This window comes from Spea bombifrons, chromosome 8 (assembly GCF_027358695.1).
Source record: "Spea bombifrons isolate aSpeBom1 chromosome 8, aSpeBom1.2.pri, whole genome shotgun sequence".
In the NCBI taxonomy this organism is placed as follows: Eukaryota; Metazoa; Chordata; class Amphibia; order Anura; family Pelobatidae; genus Spea; species Spea bombifrons.
Genome location: NC_071094.1, coordinates 2,737,005 through 2,757,414, shown reverse-complemented (window position 1 = coordinate 2,757,414; position 20,410 = coordinate 2,737,005). Strand labels below are relative to the sequence as shown.

The 20,410-nt window shown below is 46.1% G+C and overlaps 1 protein-coding gene across 1 annotated transcript; it reads left to right on the top strand.

Annotated features, from left to right (window-relative positions):
• The first annotated feature begins 1,178 nt into the window (after window positions 1-1,178).
• SEC16A (SEC16 homolog A, endoplasmic reticulum export factor) lies at window positions 1,179-19,419 on the top strand. The gene is made up of 33 exons (XM_053473088.1): window positions 1,179-1,344; window positions 4,375-8,084; window positions 8,495-8,610; window positions 9,091-9,173; window positions 9,362-9,497; window positions 9,684-9,882; window positions 9,961-10,141; window positions 10,767-10,909; window positions 11,120-11,181; window positions 11,296-11,434; window positions 11,591-11,830; window positions 12,038-12,135; window positions 12,396-12,477; window positions 12,627-12,744; window positions 12,856-12,967; window positions 13,055-13,160; window positions 13,331-13,471; window positions 13,657-13,770; window positions 13,898-14,102; window positions 14,245-14,484; window positions 14,586-14,668; window positions 14,781-14,828; window positions 14,982-15,140; window positions 15,354-15,443; window positions 15,765-15,824; window positions 15,957-16,068; window positions 16,363-16,500; window positions 16,661-16,746; window positions 17,349-17,420; window positions 17,856-17,915; window positions 18,615-18,692; window positions 18,733-18,741; window positions 19,120-19,419. The coding sequence occupies exons 2-33, from the start codon at window positions 4,431-4,433 to the stop codon at window positions 19,186-19,188; spliced, it is 7,233 nt and encodes a 2,410-aa protein (XP_053329063.1). The 5' UTR covers window positions 1,179-1,344; window positions 4,375-4,430; the 3' UTR covers window positions 19,189-19,419.
• Window positions 19,420-20,410: the final 991 nt, after the last annotated feature.

The following is a 20,410-nucleotide window of genomic DNA, read 5'->3' as shown; positions in this document are numbered from 1 at the left end:
ATACACCAAATGGGTGGAGCCCTAGTGCGGCACAGGAACCCCGACGCGTTTCGTCCGTCAGGCTTCCTCAGAGAGTCCCAGCTCGCAGAGTACAGACTACTGTTGGTGTGTGAAGGGTAGTCACGGGAGAGAGAGAACATATGTTCCAAAAAGAAGAAACTATTTGCACAATGTATGTGATGAATAATGGACGGGCTTCGTGTATAGGACTGAACACGTCTGAATGCCAAGGCAAATGTGCCACGTTTCTACGGCAACAACCCATCGGCATACTTGGGAACTTTCAGAATGAACAGAACCCGAGAATCTTGCAACATTAACCCTTTAATAGTCCATCATAAAGATTCATGTAGTGACACGCCAAATGTGTTACCCTAACGGCTCTAGTGCCAGTCATCATGGAAACTTGGACTTGTCATTATTTAAAGGAGTCACCCGTAATCAAGCAGGGATATCAATCATAACTTCAGCTCCAGGCTACCTGACCCTGAGAATCTGCTCCTTCCCCCTTTGATTGGGGCAAGAACCCCGAGACTCAGAGGCATACCCTGAGAGTTCCCAGGTATGGCGATAAGTGTTTGCATTTATATCACATTGAAATAAAAACATTTTACACAAATATGAGACAATATATTATTTTATAATGGAAAATGCTAATTACTCACAGGATGTTGTAAATTTGTCTTTGCCATAGCAGCTTAAACGTTGTTTCATATGATTCCAGTCAATTATTTTATAGAATAGAATATTTTAATTTATGTAACTGAATAGAAACCAAAATTCTTCAAAATATTTAGTCAGATTTCTTTATTTATACGGCGCAGAGGGCGCCTTCTCTTTTCTAGAAGCTGATTGGTTCAGACAAGCTTAGAAGGTAGCGTTAGGAGAAAAGGAGGGGCGTTCAGGAAGAAGCAGAAAAGTTACAATTAGTTTTAAGGAATTCATTTAATTATGAGGTCCCATCTCCCTTGTATTTTGTGGCCATGACCTACATGACAATGCATTATTTCAAATAATATTTGCTTCCTGAGGTATTTTTTTTCCCACCATCAAAATGGCCGACGACCCACGATTAGGCGACGTGTTGCGGGCGGTGCTCACGTGATCCCTGATGTCCGCAACAGAAACCCGGCCTTGACTGCGCCGCCGCAGCTGCTCTGTGTCCTGGTGACGCTATCACGTAAGGAGGTATGACGTAGGAATGTACACGTCGGCGAGCCGGATATCCAAGATGGCTATCTTTCCCTGTTCGGGGTAGTCTGCCCTACCGGTTGATTAGGTTTCTGAGTGAGGTCTCCAGGTGATCGTCGCGGGCAGTTTCTGCGAGGAGCTGTCAGGCTGCGGGTGAGTGGGAGAGAGGCGTCGAGGTCCGGCTGGAGACGGCTGCCTGCATAGCAAGAGGGCAGGGGGCATCATCCGGGGAGACGGGGCCGGGCAATCCTGACTGACTGACTGACTGACTGACTGTGAGTGTGAGTGTGTCAGGCTGAGTGTGTGTGTGTGTGTGTGTGTGTGTGTGTGTCAGGCTGAGTGTGTGTGTGTGTCAGGCTGAGTGTGTGTGTGTGTCAGGCTGAGTGTGTGTGTGTGTCAGGCTGAGTGTGTGTGTGTGTGTGTGTCAGGCTGAGTGTGTGTGTGTGTGTGTGTCAGGCTGAGTGTGTGTGTGTGTCAGGCTGAGTGTGTGTGTGTGTGTGTGTGTGTGTGTGTGTGTCAGTCAGGCTGAGTGTGTGTGTGTGTGTGTGTGTGTGTCAGGCTGAGTGTGTGTGTGTGTGTGTGTCAGGCTGAGTGTGTGTGTGTCAGGCTGAGTGTGTGTGTGTGAGTGTGTGAGTGTGTCAGGCTGAGTGTGTGTGAGTGTGTGTGTGTCAGGCTGAGTGTGTGTGTGTGTGTGTGTCAGGCTGAGTATGTGTGTGTCAGGCTGAGTATGTATGTGTGTGTGTCAGGCTGAGTGTGTGTGTCAGGCTGAGTGTGTGTGTCAGGCTGAGTGTGAGTGTGTGTGTGTCAGTGTCAGGCTGAGTGTTTTTTTTTATTTCATTTTTTTTTTACTTTATCCTCCGGTTACACAGCATTTGTTGAGATACATTATACTCGCTCTGTGCCCCCCATAGTACCAGATGCTCCCCGGGGGTGATGTTAGGCTGGAGAGAAAACTCGGCTTAATCCGGATAATCCGCTTGTTTTACTCGGTTTAGTTGTGCTGAACTTTTTTTTTTTTTAAATATTAGCAGTTCAAATGTTATAATCAGTAATTCTTCCGGGGGTGCGCTGTGCAGATAACGGGTAGACACGACAGCCTTATGCTCTGTTTTGCATGATCCATACAGTACACACACACACACACACACACACACACACACACACACACACACACACACACACACAATGTTTAGAATAATCTGCACGCATCTGAATGAATTCACCGTTTATACCCCCCCCCCACGCTGTAATGCCACAAGCCCCGAATCTTGGAAACCTGTATTTGATGAAGGGCTGCTTAATATTGCTAGCTGGGTAGCCGTACATTTGGTTGTAGCGATTGCGTCTGTTATTTTATGCACAGATTTCAGGTTGTTGAATATGATTCTTGGCTTTCAGTTGGACTACAATTCCCAGCATGCAGTTCTAGCCACCATGAGCTTTTGCGGGCTTGGTGCTGTTATAGAGGTCCCTTGGGGGGGCATTTGTTAGGGATACCCGGTGGTTCTCGTCTTATATAGAGCGTATCTTGCTGGCGGTTGCGGTTCCGTGTAAGAAAAGATTGTCTCGTGTTTTTTGTTTTTTTTACTTGCAATGTTCCACGCCAGCAGCTAAAGCCTGTAGAGTATTTGCTTTGAGTAATTCGATCAGCCTTATCTGGGTGTTTCCATGGTGCCAATGACCTGCTCTGGGGCTGTGTGGCTCCCAATGGGTTAATTTGGCGTATTAAAATTTAATATCAATATTATTATTTTTTTATCCTCTTTAATTTTATATTCTGCTTTGCACCTCAAGACACTAGAGTACTGCTGTTGATCGGTGTTCTTTCCCGTTTCGACACAAAATACAGACGTTTGTCATTTTCGGAAAGGTTTGACTGTTAAAAGATTGAAGTTACGTTGTTTTGAAGAGCGTTACACGTTCCCCAAATATTGACTGCTACTGTTCTAAAATATTTAACCATCAGTCTTGGCAGGAGACGTTCTAATTGACATTTTTTATTCCAAAATCTATTTTATTTTTTTATGTTTGCTTTATATATATTTTTTTTAGTTAGCCTTTTTTTTTTTTTCCCTGCAAAAATCAAGCTGTCGATGAGCGTTCCGTTATATTTATTCACGTAGCGCCGGTGGATTCCGTGGCGCTGTTACCGTAGAATGAGATGAAACCGGACACTTTAAAAGGACAGTAACAGAAGAAGAGGGTCCTGCTCTTTGGAGCGGGGGAGGGAGGGGGGGATAAGCGAGACGGTAGAAGAGGACCGCTTGAGTGAGGATGAGATGATTGGAGTGAGGGTGATTTGGAGGAGACTTTGCAGGAGGGCACGGCGTTTTCCAGTAAAATTCTGAATACATAAGACTACATTTCCCATGATTCCATGGGATTTGTAGTCTCAGAGCCGCTGACAGCTGTTTACCGGTGATCTGGGGTTTTATTGGGGCAGGAGCCACTTCCCACGCTCCTGTTAGCGTTGCATGTCGGGCCCGCTCAGGTTCCTGTGCTGACCAGTCACTAGTTCCTGTTAACATCCTGTTCTAATCTCCTGCTTGCTTTTAAATCACTACCTGGATTATGCAGCTCAGGCAAGCAAGCAAGCACACCCTGCTAGTGACTGGAGAGCCAGAGGAGCTTTAGCTTTAGCTCGCCCCTTCAGTGAGTGAAAAGTCCTTATGTGGATCCCTTAAGGGGGGGGGCACGGTTTAGAACGCTCTCTCCGTCCTGACGATGCTTCCGCGCTGCCGCTTGCGTTTTCCTGTATAGGACCCCCTCTGAAATGGGCTCCTAATTTTAATCAGCGCTGATTTTTGAATGTAACCGCGTGGCATAATTTCCAGTATAAAATTTTGGTTGCCGCCAGTAGCGGATCTGAACAAATTTTATTTCATGAATTAAAATCGGACCTGGTTCTGTTCTAAGTAATTTCGTTATTAGACGTGTAGTTCTGTAATTTCCTCAGGATCGGAGGTTAAAAAGGGCACCGTTGTCGGCTTATTGAATTTTATGAGAGTTCAATCTTTTTTTAGACTGGATTAGTAGCCCCGGCTGCTGGGATTTGTTCAGAGATTTATTCCTCTAAATAATTTTCAAATTGCTTGTAGAAATTTTGTTTTGAAATTAGATTGTTCTTGTTAGAGCTTTTTTCACTATATTTATTTTAATATACATGTTTTTTTCCTTTTGTAGTTGGAAGAAAGTACACGTTTACTTGAAAATTGCGGGCATTGACTTGAAAACACAAAATGCAGCCACCTCCTCAGACCGGCCCACCTGGGGCGTTTGGCTCCTCGCGCATGCCGATGACCACTAACGCTTACTGGCGTAAAAGGGCGCCTCCACCTGCTCCGGTGACCACGGCTTCTGTGCAGCCCGTCACTGACCCGTTTGCGTTTGGCCACATGACGTCGCAAAATATGTCAACGAGCAACACGGCGACATCTCAGAACATGCTAGCGAGCAATGCGCCAAGAGGCGGCCTGCTGGGAATGGCGAGTGCGTCCCCGTCGCTGTACCCGCAGCCTCTTCCTGCTAGTTCTTCGGCTGGCGATGGTGCTCATGGTGGCCAAGGCTCTGTATCGCAACCCGTGAGTAAAGGAGCCCCTTTCGCCGGTGCGTCTGGGCCACCGGCCGGGAGTGGATACTTCACGAATAATGCTCCTCCTCGTCCTTCCGCGCAGTCCGGTCACGGCCATCTTCCTCCTCAGCCTTTCCATTACATGGCGAGCGGACTTGAAAATGCTTATTTGCCGTCTCAAAACCGATCCCAGAGTCGGCAGGGTCACCCTCCAGAACAGAATAACAGCGGAGCTGCTGCTGCTGCTTCTTTATCTTTTGTCCCCACACCACCGCAGCAAAGCACTGGCCCCTGGGTGTCCATGCCCGGCCCACCTCCTACCTCTGTGCAGAATTTCGCCCCACCTGCCCAAGCATCGGTGTACAATGCCCCATATTCCTCCCCTGATTATTTAGAAGTATCTAATCTTCCTCCCCAGTCTGTTCTCCTTCCAAACGACCCAGCGTATGCACAAGCACCCCAAAGGGTGGCACCTACCCAATTTCCAGGCAACGCAAATTACGGCGTCTCGCAGGGTGCTTCGCAGTTCAGCAGCATGCATCAAATGGATTATATGCACAGCCACAATCCCGAACAGAACAGCTGGTACAAGCAGCCTTACGAAGAACAGATGCATCCGCCACTAGTCAACCCTACCGCTGCGACTTCCGGGACTCAGTCGTCAGGGCCTGAGAACAGACCCCAGGGCGAATATGATAAAGCGTCCTCCAGCCACAACCTCCCAGACACGGACTCCGGTACAATATCAATGTTTTTTAAAGGGGACGAAGCGGAGAACGTAGAGATAATTTCATCCGAACAGCATCACGCTTTTAACATTCAATCGCATGATGCATCTCATTTCCAGAATACTGGACATATGGGTGGTGTGCCTTCATCACAATCCCAAAGCTCTGGGGCGAATACACCGTCACAGCCTCCGGTGGCATCGGGTCCCAGTTCCCCAAACTCTCAGTCCCTCTCAACCCAGAATTCCAGCAGCACTCAGGACTCACAGTCGGCACGGGCACAGGATGTCTATAGCGTTGGCAGCAATGTTGCTCTTGCCATAGTGGATCCTCAATATGAAAATGTCGAGAATATAGAATGCGTTCAAAATCTGGAAGTTCTCCCAAACGAGCCCAATATCAGCCTTTTCCCTCCAAGTGTTAGCTCGGATCTGTTCAGGTATGGACAGGCTGCTGGGCCGACCCAAGTGAAGAATGCCGTCAACCCTACCGAAGGCGGTCCGAACTTGGAGACGCTCGATTGTTCGAGTCGCCCGGCTAGATCTGACAGCGTATCTTCAGGCTACAGTAACCTAAGTCACAGGAGTCTGCCAGCTTCCAACAGACCTCAAGAACTGGTCGGGACTTTTATTCAAAAGGAGAGCGGTAAGCTGGACAATGACCCCGCCAACGGCTTCTTTAAGCAAGTCGATTCTTCTCCCCTGGGTGGAGATGCTGGTGGTCAGAATATGGGCCAAAACGCTTTTCACGCTAACACGTCTCACCCACCGACACCAAGCCCACCTAAACCCACAGGGTTGTTTCAGACGAGCGCAAATAGCTCCTTTGAACCTGTTCGATCTCATGCGGTGGGATTAAAACCAGCAGAGGTTGACCAAGCAAAAGGGTCTGGAGATGTAAGAGAGCATTATAACTTGCTACCCAGTGCTTCTCATGGGGTGTCCATCCCAGCAGCTTCCCCTGGTAATATGGAACACCCTCCAGATAATATGGAAACCATTTTCACAGATAACTCAAATCTCTTTACCGCAAACAGTGCAAATGTTTTTAAGCCCATGGCAGGTCCGTCGTTTGAGAGCATATCATCTCTGCTCGAGAAACGGCCGTCCTCCAGGGCTCACGGCTCGAACAAAAAGTGTGAAAGTCCAGCCACGACGCTGTGGGCTCAAGGGGAACTGCCTAATTTCGGAGGGAACGTACTTCTAGCTCCGGCGGCCCCGGTCTTGTACGCTCCGGCTAAATCTCAAGCTGAGGTTATCCAGCCTCCGGAAGATGGGTTGCCCGAACCGCAACCAGGCAGACAAGAGGTAACAAAATTTCAGGCAACCCCCGAGGAGCGCATTCCTTCTGAAAACCTCGAAAATCCTCCAAAGATCGGAGAAGACGAGCAAGTTCACTCCCAGGCAAGTTCAGGTTACGCCAGTTTGTTGTCTTCGCCTCCAACTGAAACTTTGCAAAATCAACCTGTTTTGATTGCTCCTCCAAATAAATCCTATAATCTGCTTCAGCCAATTAATTTCTCTTTGTCTCTACCGAATCAGGCTAGAAGCGTGAATTCAGGGAAAGATTCTAGTGCTGAGGACAAGCGTATTCCGTCGAGCGGGGCTCCGACGACTAATCTTAATTCTGATCAAAGTGCACCGCTTTCTTTGATACAATCTGGACAGGTCATAGATCCACCTTTACTTTCTATCTCATCGAATAATAAATCTGCCCCGGGTGTTGCTAATTTTCATGAACCTTTTCCTAATCAGGCATTAAATGTACCAATGTCGTCTTCAACTAATCAGGTCCCCCTGAATTTGGTCACAGAAGGTCAAAAGACTATGAAGGTTGAAAATACTCCTTTTGATTTTGGTAATAAATCTTCAATTCCTGTGTCTGTTTCTACTGGATCAAATCTCCCACCGCGTACTGGAAACGGGGTCTCTGCTCCGCCAGTAACTAGTAGCGTCGGCTCTATCAATCGGACCAACAGTCAGGTGGAGACCACCGGTGCGTTGGACTTCACAGTTCCTCGAGCACCAGCCAATCACAACGCAAGCAATGGGGCAAACGTGGTCAACCACCCACCTGCGGGAGGCCCTGTACAGTCTGTCAATACCCAGAATTACCAGCCGGGTCCTGATATTAACAAGCAGGGGTTTTATCGACAGGTTACTGGCGACGCGCGGTCAGACCCTCAACGCGGTCAAGAAACATCCCATGTTTACATGGCCCCCGCGTCTCAACCAACACCCGCCTCTGCTTCTGCTCAAATAACCTCCGGAGCAAAACCACAACAAGGTGAAAAGCCAGTGCCAGGTGTGCCGCAGCAAACCTCTTTACTACCTAATAGTAGCGGCGCTCCAGAGCCGGCTTCTCAATATGGACCATCTGAGCCACTGCCGCATTCTATTCAGCACACAGCGGCCACATCGGCACCGGTAAACCTCAACCATACAGCTGGGTACGCTGAGCCACCGAGACCACCGCCTTCCCATACTCCTCAGCAAGCAGACCCCTATTACTACTACAGAGGTTACAACGCTTACCCACCTGCCTACCCCCAACAATACCCACCTGTGGATCCCAGATCTCATATGTACTATCAGGTAAGACACCTTTTTTTGTTGTTGTTATTACCAGTGTTTATTGGCACAAAGCAAATAATCAAATAGAATTTTCAGGCTAGTATAAGTGCTTGTCTATAAACCATTCTATGGTCCCATGCAGCCCCACTAATGAAGAACGCATATTAAAGTAGTTTGTAAACACTTTAATGTGCATTCTTTACCTGAAATTTGAATGAAGCACACTTGGCTTTAGAAGAAGCTGCAGCTCCAGCGCTGCAAAACACCAGTACTTCTGTCCTCTGCTATTTGAGCCAATCACTTGAATGGAGGGCTTTCTGTGCATGCACGTGGGGCGTCCTCTTTGTATTAAAGCCTGTATATTACCTGAGATATAAGTTGCATTGATCCGTAGAGATTTTGGCCGTTATATAGGATATTGTATTTTGCAGGATGCCTACGCAGCATATGACCCTTCCTACAGGCAGTACCCAGGGAAGTATCCGTACCCGGAACCAGAACGGCCCAGCTCCCGATCCAGTCACTGTTCGGATCGCCCATCTTCACGGTATGTTTGTGAAAATGGCTGTGTTGCTTGTTCGGTGCGTATGATGCGGGTATTCTTCGTTCTTTTTGCTGTAATAATGTGCGCATAAATTAAGGCACGTGTTACAGACTCTGTGATTGTCGCTCGTTATTTCACTTGGAAGTGGTTAGGAGGGATAGGTTGCAAAATCGCTCTGTAATGTAACTATAACGTGGCCGATGCCCATTCAGGAATCTGATGGCTCCATGCACACGTTTGCTCTATTAGTAAATCAGATTAAAACTCATTATAATACAAAGTGAATTAACCTGTACGGTCAACAAGCCTCTGAGCTCCGGGCTAACCATTGTCCAGCTCTGAATCCGTAAGCCCAAGAAGGTCCAAAGATTTAGCAGTGATATTAAACAGACCTATGTATATTTGCCTAAATATTATAAGTACAGATGTTTTTGTGCTGGATATGAAGTCATCCTTTTAAATGTGTTTGTGTTCCTCCTACAGACAGGGGTACAGTGCTAAGGGAGAATGGAGTGCGCCCAACAGTTACTATCCGGACTACTACCAGAGCCAGTATGAATATGGAGGTACAGTCGCGTCCATTTGTGAATCTTTATCAGGTGGTTCTAGGTGTATTTACGTGTGACTGTGTCTCCTCCAAAATGAATTCTGAGAAGGAGCAGTCTTCTGAGTAATATTGGGGTGTCTCGAGGCAGGACACTCGGTTCTTCCTCGGATGGTGAAATGACTTGCTTCCCTGTTTATGTTTAAGCAGACCCTGCTCGTTGGGACCGCTATCCCGGAGCGTACGATCCAGGATATAGAGACCCCAGGAGCAATTACTGGAGTTACATGTACAGAAGCCAGGAGGACCCGTACCAAAGAAAAGCCCCATATGCCTACACCAGCAGGTTCGTATCCCAGGACAAGTTGTTTAAAAAAAAAAAAAAAAAAAATGCTCCGCAGGGAAAGGATTCTTATATTTTTGGGCTGTGGGAAAGGTAATCGTTTACACGCCCCAGATATGCCATGGTCCTTGAGCACCTATAATGTAAGTCTGTCATCTCCCTTACATAAAACTCCCTGTCTTTAAACAGATATGATGTGTATGAAGACCGTTGGCAATATGACCCTCGTTACGTTGGTGGCTTTGATGAAGAAAATGAGCCCCAAAGAGACCTCGCCAAAGATGACTTTGACCGCCGCAGCGTACACAGCGAGCATTCAGCGCGCAGCCTGCACAGCGGACGCAGCGCTCACAGCCGGCGGAGCAGCTTCAGCTCCCACTCGCAACACGTGAGTGCTGTAATCATTTCAGATGTGACTTAAAGAGCAGAACCAGAACCGATCGCTTACAGCGATTTCTCGTTTCAGAGCCAGATTTACAAAAGCCAGCATGACCTCACTGCCAACGCATACGATCCCCAATTTCCGAATCCCCCGCCTGCTGAATACCCCTACGGGGTGTATCCGAATGATTATACCAACCAGCAGTCGATGGACACATATCCGTACGGGTACCAGACCAGCACCGAATGGCAGCCGGTGGAGCAAGGTAATCTCCTTTTTCTTCATTGTTGTGTGATATCTGTAGCACGGTTTCCAGATTTCAGGCCCGTGTATCTCTGAACCGATATCCGGGAAATTATTTTCTTGGAAACATTCAAAACTTTTGTTTGCATGGAAGCCAGAAGCTATGGTTCCTCGAGTGTTCCTACTGGAACTATTTTGGAAATGGTTGTAGTTTTTGCCCCATAATATAAAGTTTTCAGGCAGCTGCATATCAGCCGTTTGTATGATTCTCGCTCTATCTGATCCCCGATCTACAAAAGAAACCCTGACTCCTTGTCATACCGCCTGTGGGAAACAATAGAATGTCTCAGTTTTAATCACCCAACTGAACACTGATTAATGAAAGTCTATGGAGAAATCGACTTGGCATCGCCATAAAGCGTCAGCTCAGTGTTTTGTTTGAGCCGGGAAAGTCACCCAAAATATCACATGACTGACAGCAACGGCGACCTCCAGGTGTGCAGATAAGGAAGTATATGACTGTTTACAGCGCCGGGGGGTAATGCGTAAGGAGAAATAGGGAGAGTTATTTTAATTTCGTCTGTAGGTTTTTGTCGTGGCTGTTCGGAAACAACTTTTTTAATACTACATGATGTGTTTCCTTCTAGTTCCTTCACGGCCGGTCACCCCGGAGAAGTTTGGTAGCCCCCATGTTTGCGCCAGGTTTGGTCCTGGGGGTTTCCTCATCAAAGTACTCCCTAACCTACCTTCGGACGGACAACCAACTTTAGTTGAGATCCATACCATGGAGGTAACGTAATTGTACTGCTGAACTGGAAGCTACTGTTCTCCGGGGTTCAAGTGATATTTAGGGTTTCTGTTCCACTTTAAACCCCTGCAGATACTGTCTGCTCTGTGTAGGCAGAAAACCCTTATTTATTTATTTTTTCTTTTGCATGTTAAGAAAAGTATATTTTCATTTATTACCACTAAATCCAATTTAATTATGATTATTCTACAGGTCATTATGCAGAACAGTGTGGAACGGGAGCAGCTGAGATCGTTCCCTGGTCCTTTGGTGAAGTACGTTTTGGTTTCTCATACAGCACAGTAACATTTTATGAAATCCACTACTGAAGGTCCAAATCATGAAGAAGAAAGCTTCTAGCCATTCCGTGTTTCTCTTTCTCCTTGCAGGGATGAAACTCATAAAGTTGACGTCATCAATTTTGCCCAAAGCAAAGCCAAAGAATGTTCGCAGAACGAGGGTTTGTTGGACCAGGAATCGGCACGACTGCTCTGGGACTTCGTCGTTCTTCTGTGCAGGCAAAACGGGGTAATTAGGATTGCAGTTTATGTCTGGAAGGTTCTGTCGTTTAAACCCCTTCCCTCTGTAGTATCTCCATCCAGTTGATGGGTTTTCCGCATGACAAGATAAGTTTTCTGAATTGTGGTTCTTATATAAATATATTTGTCTTTTTTTTGTTCGTAGACCGTTGTAGGGACTGATATAGCTGAGCTCCTCTTACGAGAGCACAAAACGGTTTGGCTTCCGGGGAAATCTCCAGACGAGGCCAACCTGATCGATTTCACCAACGAGGCTCTGGAACAAGAAGAAGAATCCGGTGCCTCTCAGCTCTCGTTCCTCGCGGATATGTTACCGAGCGAGGGGAAGATGCTGGAGAAAGAGACAGAGAGGTTCAGGGAACTGCTGCTGTTTGGACGTAAAAAGGTGATCCTCCTAACCGTAGAGACAAATCTCTGGCTGCTGCCCTTTCATCTGTTTGAGGTCACCCTTGAGCTTTGTGCTCAGACTCCTTGGTTTCATTCAACTTCATTCCAAGTTATGAATGTTTAATGTTTTGGAACATGACCCCTTCCGAGCTCAGCCGTCTCGCTTGTAGTCTCTTCTAATACCAGACGTTTCACTCCTTCACAGGACGCCTTGGAAACGGCCATGAAACACGGGCTGTGGGGTCACGCATTGCTTCTCGCCAGCAAAATGGACAGCCGGACGCACTCGCGAGTTATGACCAGGTAATAACGCAGATGACAATTAACTATGTATCATTAACTTTGTTTATAATGGCCCATGTTAAGCTTCCCTCTTTTAACTAATCGGTATGCCTTTGGGGCAAATGGGGCAAATCAGCTTCCAGTTATATACGGAGGGGCTGTTGGGCAGATAGGGAAGGCTTTGCTACATGTTGAGTGTTTAGATATCTCAACGGTGGGGCTGTGGGCTGAATTTGTAATTTCACTTAATCGTAATGTGTGTTTTCTGTTTTTATATCTAGGTTTGCCAACAGCCTCCCAATTAACGATCCCCTACAGACGGTTTATCAGCTCTTGTCTGGACGGATGCCAGCGGCAGCCAATGTAAGACTCAAAATGAACAGCTTGGATAAGAAATGAAGGCGATGCTTGTGTGTTTTATAGAAAAGCTTGAAATTATTATTTTTTTTTTTTTTATGGGCTACATTTTTTAACATTTGGTCTGTAAGAGAATCCCTTTTTGGTTGTTGCAGTCCTGCGGAGATGAGAAATGGGGAGATTGGAGGCCTCATCTTGCAATGGTGCTCTCTAACATTACCAATAACTTGGAAGTACCGACGAGGACTATGACCACCATGGGAGACACATTAGGTACGTGTGCAACATCTCGACCTTATTGCAACATTGCCGTTATTTATGGTGATTTTCAAATGTAACAAATGTTTATTCTGTCTTTTTCTGTCCGTTTTATTGCGTCTTCAGCTTCTCGCGGTCTGTTGGAAGCCGCTCATTTCTGTTACTTAATGGCTCAGGTTGGCTTTGGGTTCTACACAAAGAAAACTACGAAGTTAGTCCTCATCGGCTCCAATCACAGGTAAGAACCCCCAAGAAATGTTTTAATCTTCTGTGTGCACTACCTGTGTTCCCTCTTGGCATTTATTGGGTTGTTTTCTTCCATTAGCTTGCCTTTTACAAAGTTTGCTACCAACGAAGCCATCCAGCGAACCGAGGCTTATGAATATGCCCAGTCTCTGGGTACCCAAACCATCTCGCTTCCTAATATTCAAGTAAGAGCGCCTTCATTCTCTCTGTCAAACTTCTGGCTATATCAGGAAAAAAGGGAGAAATGTTTGGTTTGTGCATTTCCCACAGGAATGGACGATACGCCTGCTTCTGCTCTCGTTATTAGAATGGCAGATTTTGTAACAACTGTTGCTTTTTCTTTTTTTTTCTTCAGGTTTTTAAATTTGTCTACGCTTGCCGGCTGGCCGAGAGCGGTCTCTCCGCTCAGGCGTTTCATTACTGCGAAGTGATTGCCAAGACCGTTCTGAAACACCCGTCTTATTACTCCCCGGTGCTTGTCGGCCAGCTGCTTGAGGTAAAACCTCATCTAGATGTCTTCTGCATTCTGCATTCATCCCACCCCACCCCCAAAAAAACCCATATTCTTCTAAAATGAGGGTTTTTGATGAAATAAGGTCTTACAGCAGCTGGAGAAAAGGGCAGATTATATTGGAAAACGGCTCTTACCTGTCCGTTAACCCTGTGTTTCCTGACTGACAGGTGTCCTCCCATCTGAGATTCTTTGACCCTCAGTTGAAGGAGAAACCGGAGCAGGAAATGTTTATCGAGCCGTCCTGGCTACTGCGTCTCCGCCACCTGGACATGCAGATGAAGGTAACCTACGTCGCCGGTTGGAAACCACATCCTCTGACGTCCATGCGTGGAGACATTTTAGCTTAATTAGGTTTAAGGACCTAGTGTATTTGTTAACAAACCAACTCCATCCGATGTTCAATTCTAGCAAGGGACCGTTGTGTACAACACCGGCAGGAGCACCCCTCAGCAGTACGCCTGCAGCACGCCGAGCTCCGAGATGGACCACGTCAGCCAAACCGACGGCATGGCGGCCCCTCACGATGCGCCCGTCCATACAGATAATCAATTACTGGCAACGTTTCTGCCCAGCATGATGCCAGAAGTCCAGGGTGTTCAGCTGGCGACACCGGGTAAGAAACTCTGGTATTGAGTAATGGATCTGTTTAGTATTCGGTTGTTACAGACATCCGGGTATCGAGGGTCTTACCGGTTGGGGAGTTTGTGTTATGATGGTAATAAAGTTCTGCAGTAATGGGGGTTTTTCTTCTGTAGGTCCTGAAAATCCACCTTTTACTTACCAACCTCCTGTGGCCAGCGAACCCTCGTATCCAGGTACCCCACAGTCTGTTGCCCCTGCATCTGCTTTCCCCCCTCCAGTCAGTGGACAGGGTTTTGTTCCCTACAGCGACAAGCAGCCACCTGCCTACACGGCGCCTGTGACCAGTCCTTTAATGCCTCCTACCCCACAACCCATAGAATATCCCCCCCAGGAGCAGTGGAGCCAAGATCCCGGTAAGTTGGCTACTACGTTGGTAGGCCTCGGCTACCATTCATTTCTCATTTGTTGCAAGTATCAAGGAGAAAACATATCCATTTACACTTATTTAATTTAGGAGTTCAGATGATTCCCCAGGGGTCACCTACCAAAATGGTTCATGACTCGGGATTCGATTTTTACGGAGAAATGGCTAAAATGGTATGTAGTGGTTTTACTTCTCGTTTTTTTATAATGCGATCGCAGTATTCTAGTAACAGTATCCCTGTAACAGCTGCTTGACTAATTCACGATTTCCATTGCGTCCTAGCAGGCTCCGGGTCAGCGATCCAGAACGGTTTCTCAGTCGTCGTTACACATGGTACGTTCCCTGACACCAAAAACACGCAGGGTCACTGGGTGCAGGCAACATAAAATATGTTCTAGGTTTTTTTTTCTAGGTTATTCTACATCTAGATTGTTTGGATGTTTCTTGTTAATGGTGTCTGGTTTTTTTTTGTGTTTTTTTTTGTAGAGGAGGACAAGAACAACCTCGGAATCTTCAACCCACTCCATAGGGTCGGGAAGAAGAAGTTCGGTTGGAATGCAGCCATCACCACCCCCTCCATCCATCCCTGAAGTAGACAGACAGGAACCCAAAAAGGAATCTAAAGCACACACGGCGTCTCAAGGGGTACATACTCGTTATGCCCGGTCCGGCTGCGTTACGTAGGCGGTCTTTAATATATGTAGATTATTTATTGAGTAGATACTCTTTCAGCAAAATGTGCTAATAGTTTTTATTATAATTCACTTTTAGAAACTTGTACATCTTCTCGTCCTTTCTTTTAAATTATTTGCATGTTTAACCCGCTCTCACTGTTGCTTCATTGGGGTTTTTTTCTAGGGTGGTAAAAGTTGGTTTCCCCTGAAAATCGGCTGGCTGATGGGAAAAGGCAAGAGCGAGGCCCACCTTCCAGATGACAAGAATAAATCTGTAAGGACCTGTTCGACTTTCCAGACACTGGAACGGGGAAATGTTTAATGTCTCCCGGCTGCGGTCGGGCTCCGTGTCCCACTATAGCCGTGATATGTCACAGCGAGGACCGGCGATCTAATCCTCAGTGTACCCGGCAGTCAGCGCTGTGTATCCACTTCCCTTTTGTAGCGTGTATATGTGTGTGTGTATATGTGTGTATATATATTATATATAACCTGATAGCAGTTGTCTCGCTGTGATGGATGGAACTGGTGCAGCCTGTATTATACGGCACAGGATACTCTCGTGTATAGTAACGTTTCCTCTGTGTTTTCACAGATCGTGTGGGATGAAAAGAAGCAGCGGTGGGTTAACATGGACGAACCTGATGGGGAAGAGGTGAGTGATTTTTACCTTCTGCGTCTAACGTTTGCACCCAGAAGGCCGTGTGAAATTCTCCGGGTGGTCCGGGTTCGTGTGGCTATTTAAACATGCAGAATAGAGAGAAACCATTTTTTTTTCTCCCTCTAGAACAAGCCTCCGCCACCTCCCCCGTCCACTATGCCTAAAAGACCCCAGAACATTCCCCCTGGCCCAGGCGGTCCACCCAACCCCTCCGTCAACATGTTCTCCATCCGAGCAGGTAACTATTACTGGGGTATTACTAAGGCTTTTTCCAGATGGTCCTTGCCTCTAGCACAGATTTAATGTACGCTACCATTATTTTTCCTTAGTTTTTCTCAGTTTTACGCACATAAAGTTTGCATTCTTTTCTTACCCTGGCATTGTGGAAGCTCTGCAGGAGCAAAGACATTAATTAATATATATATATATATATATATATATATATATATATATTACACACACAATATACCGGTGTGTGTGTATATTTAATATATACAGTGCTGGCTTGTTAAATTCTGCCTTTCTCTTGTAGCAGGAACGAGAGGCCGCTACGTTGATGTCTTAAACCCAAGTGGAAGCAGACCCTCCAACCCTGTCCCTCCACCCGCCGATCTGTTTGCCCCTCTGGCCCCGATGCCGATGCCCGCCAATCTGTTTGTTCCAAACGCAGGTACGGACGACTCTTACCCTGAAGCGGACCGAGTCTAGCGCACATACGGGGTTAATGGATCGCGTAGCATGTTGGGAGATCGTCACGTGGTGTTCTAGTGAAACGGTGATGCTCCAGTCTGGATACGATTTGATTTCTTGCGCTTTTTCCTTCTTCGTAGTTCCTGAGCCGGAGCAGCCGATGGAAGCCAGCGGCGCTGAAACTGCGCAACCCGGCGAGCCAACCGGCTACGATGCCCAGTCACAGGTATGGATATGATAAACGTACCGTCCCACCTGGTGTGCGCCTTATTAACCCCCTTAAACTTCTTATTTTAATGCGGAGGCAACCGTCTTAACTTCCTGTTGTCGGTGTTTGTTTGATTATTCCTCCCCTATTGCTAAGTTGGTTGAAGCTTGAGAACAGGGAACCGGATAGAGATGCCAGATTGGTCACTTTTTGCCACAGATATCACAACAATTACACTGAAAGCAAAATGTATAATTTATAGAAACCCTTAATTAATACATTGTTATAGGATGATAGGATTCGCCTGCAGATCGGCCCCCGTCGCCCACTTTTCCTGCTGTAAACACTCAAACCTTAATCATCTTGGCCATCTTAAATCCAGGAGCCATATTCCTACCCTATACATGTTTATATCCGCTCATTGTATTAGCCTCTACTGCTTCTGCTGGGAGGCTGTTCCACTTATCTACCACCCTCTCAGCCACGACCCTCTCCTTTTAGATGATGGCCTTCTCTTCTACCGTTTCTCCTGATTTGGAATAAACTTGTCCTTTTGTACGCTGAAAGCTCTGAAGGGGACAGTTCCCTTTAAATATTTTAAATGACTCTTCTGTTTGCAGCTTTCAAATACAGCTTCCTTCCCCCCGGGAGCTGATGTCACAGGTTCCAACGAGGAGAGCCCACCAGGAGAGGTAAGAGACATCGTCCCGGGCGACGGACGTCCCCCCGATCCTAACGCGCATCATGTAACTCGCACCATGTTCATTAATGCCTTCGCTCGGGTTACCGGCCCTTTAAACGCCCCCCCGATGAATTCCCTACAAAAATGTGTCCCCCGCTTGATATCTTTTACCCGCGAATGATTGTCCCTGAAATCTAATAACGCAAAAGCATCCCAAAAACGCTGTATTTTACCCCATTTTCATTTTCCGTTGCGTGATGGCGTTTCTTTAAACTCGCTTGGAGGTTTTTTTATTAATATTTTGAGTTTTATTTTTTATTTTTTTTATATTTTGCTGTGTAATTTATTTTGAATGTCTTGAGGATTGTTCGGCACGAGACAGTGACGCGCATGTCCATCTTTTATTTTGTGTGTGTGTGTTTTTTTTGTTTTGTTTTTGCCGTAGCTTTCTCGATCTAGTTCTATGAGTTCCTTATCACGGGAAGTAAGCCAGCATTTTACACAGGTACATCCAGCTGGCCCCCAAAAACCCCCAACGGGCTTGCACTTTATTTTATAACTAATCGTGCTTGTTGCCTCTTCCTAACCCTACGAAGCTTGTAAGGAAACTCCTTTTTCTATTTTTGTTCTTTTTTATTTTATTTTTCTCTGCCCCTATTCAGCAGACTTTAAGAAACAAATATATATATTTTTTTAAAAGAACTATTTTAAAAGTTTAGCAGCTTTTCACCCATTAATCCAGAGAACAGACTGACGGGATATGAAGTTGTTTCCCTCCCTGCCCTGAGACCTCATCCAAAGATCCCTCACTAATCCATTAACCCCGCACTGGTTTTCGAGATGCTTCTGCATGCTGTTTCTGGTTTGTGTTCATTCTCACACTGTGCATGATGTCATCTGAGCTTGTGATGATGTAATACAGGAATGCTTTTTGCGTATATATTATAGAGCTTTACTTATGTTCCCAGTCTGCTGCAGAAGGGCTTTGCCTGCTCAGGGTCAATATAAATCTAAAAAGTTACAATAAAAAAAAATATAAGATATAGTGATCTTCCTGTAAACGCAGCCAGCCCCCCGTTCTCGCGCCCCCTCTGCCACGGTCTGCTAAGTGCTCACACGGGGTATATTGATACATGCAAAGCCCTTACGCGGAACAGGCTGATCATTAAGAGACGGCGGTTACATGTTCTGTTGTATCCTTCAGGCTCCGGTTAACACGGCACCCGTCTCCGCTCCTCCTGCCGGCACGGTCACTTTCTACAACCCATCTAATTTTGCACAAGTAAGTGAAAATCTATAAAGCGTCGCCGCGTGCGTTCCAGCGCCGGCCCGCCAACAAACCCTGCTGTACCTCCAGTGGGGTTTGAAGGGTTAACTAAGCGGATATCGTTAGAGGAATGCTACTGCGTTTACGCCTCACCGGGGTTTTGTGCCGTTATTCCTCCAGTGGGAAAACTGGGAAGGGGGTTATTGTCAGGTGTATCGGGGGGGGCGTTATTTGTCGGCAATATTTTACAGAACCTCACAGCGTCCCAACTTCACTCAATGTGTGTCCCAGACAGCGGAGAATGAAATCGGGACTGCGGTGCAAAATCGTGACTGTCCTGCAAAAATTGGGACAGTTGAGAGGCATGAAACCTGATTTGTATTTTTTTTTTTCTGCCCTGTAGATTTAATTTTTCTATGTATTTTTATTTTTTTCCTCCCAGCCTTCTGCTGCCGCCGGAGGAGCGAGGCCCGGCCGCCTCGGTCAACGGAAATACCCAACGCTGAAGTAGTGTCTCTGCCGCGTGGCCGCGCAAAACATTTCAAACGCGTTCTCCCCGTGGGAAGCGCACGACCTTCTCTCCTGGCTACGGAGCTCCGTACCTTTTAGACTTTTAGATTCCGTGAAACCAGTTGGAACCTGGCAAATATTTCTTAAGATTGGCGGGTTTTCCAGCATCGATCGTCGCGTAACCCTTTCACGGCTGAACCGAAGAGCTTTGGCAATTTCCAAAAAAAACAAAGATTCCAGCGGTGAAAAACATTCTAATTCTAGGAGGTTTTGGACAATTTTCGTGGCCTTTGAATTTCGCTTATCGAACGATGAGTTACAGCTGGTTACGGGACCCCCCCCCATAACCAAACTTATGCCTAGATTGTCAGTTTATTTAACAAAATGAGTTACAGGAAACGTACCCCGTTATTAAACCTTTTCTGAGAGCGCCGGTAGCGTTTGCAGTGGACCGCGGACCCTCCTGGCAATGAAAGAGTCAACTCGCCACCCAATAAGAAATAATATATTTAAACAAAACAAACAAAAAAAACTGTGACTAATTTGCATTAATCCGAATGATTTTATCCGCTAGTATGTATGTAAGAGATACCTGTGTAGTCTCGCTGTATTATAGTTCTGTAGCCCGTCTCCTGCTAAAGAGGGTTCTAGATTTCATTATAGGATCGCCTGGCAGTGAAGGGGTTAAGACTCTTTCTGATTACATGTGATTTTCTTTTTTTTTTTCTTTTTTTTTTTTTATGTGCAATATGATTATCCTATACTTAAATTTTTTATTTTTTTTTGGAAATTGTAATTAAACCGCTGGCAGACTGTTCTACTAAGAAAATCGAATTTATTCCGGGGCTAAAATCTTAATTCAATCATTTTATCTCGTGTGTGTGTATATATATATATATATATATATATACTAATAAAATAATAATAAAAAAAAAGGGTTGTGCTTCGCTGCCCCTCAGGGCCACTACTTTGTGTGTCTGGGTGTCAGCTGTGACCCGTGATCGGCCCTCCTTCCCCAGGATAGGTAAACGCGTTTCGCTTCTCTAGAATTTCATGTGTGTCTTTTAATGTAGACTGCCGATATATTTTGCGTTGACGTCCGTAGGCCAGGACGCTGCTATTTTCCTAAGAAAGTTGTTTTAATTTGAAAATGTAAATTCCTAAATAAAATATTTTGCGCTCTGAAGCACTCCCGATCGTACCTTTTTATTTTCCGCCCTGTA

What these genes read in the sequence shown, in the direction of transcription:
- SEC16A (XM_053473088.1), top strand. Translation starts at nt 4,431, where the DNA reads ATGCAGCCACCTCCTCAGACCGGCCCACCTGGGGCGTTTGGCTCCTCG. An exon ending in ATGGCAGCCGGTGGAGCAAG is followed by an intron (nt 10,142 to 10,766) that starts GTAATCTCCTTT and finishes GTTTCCTTCTAG; the next exon opens with TTCCTTCACGGCCGGTCACC. An exon ending in TTCTGTGCAGGCAAAACGGG is followed by an intron (nt 11,435 to 11,590) that starts GTAATTAGGATT and finishes TTTTGTTCGTAG; the next exon opens with ACCGTTGTAGGGACTGATAT.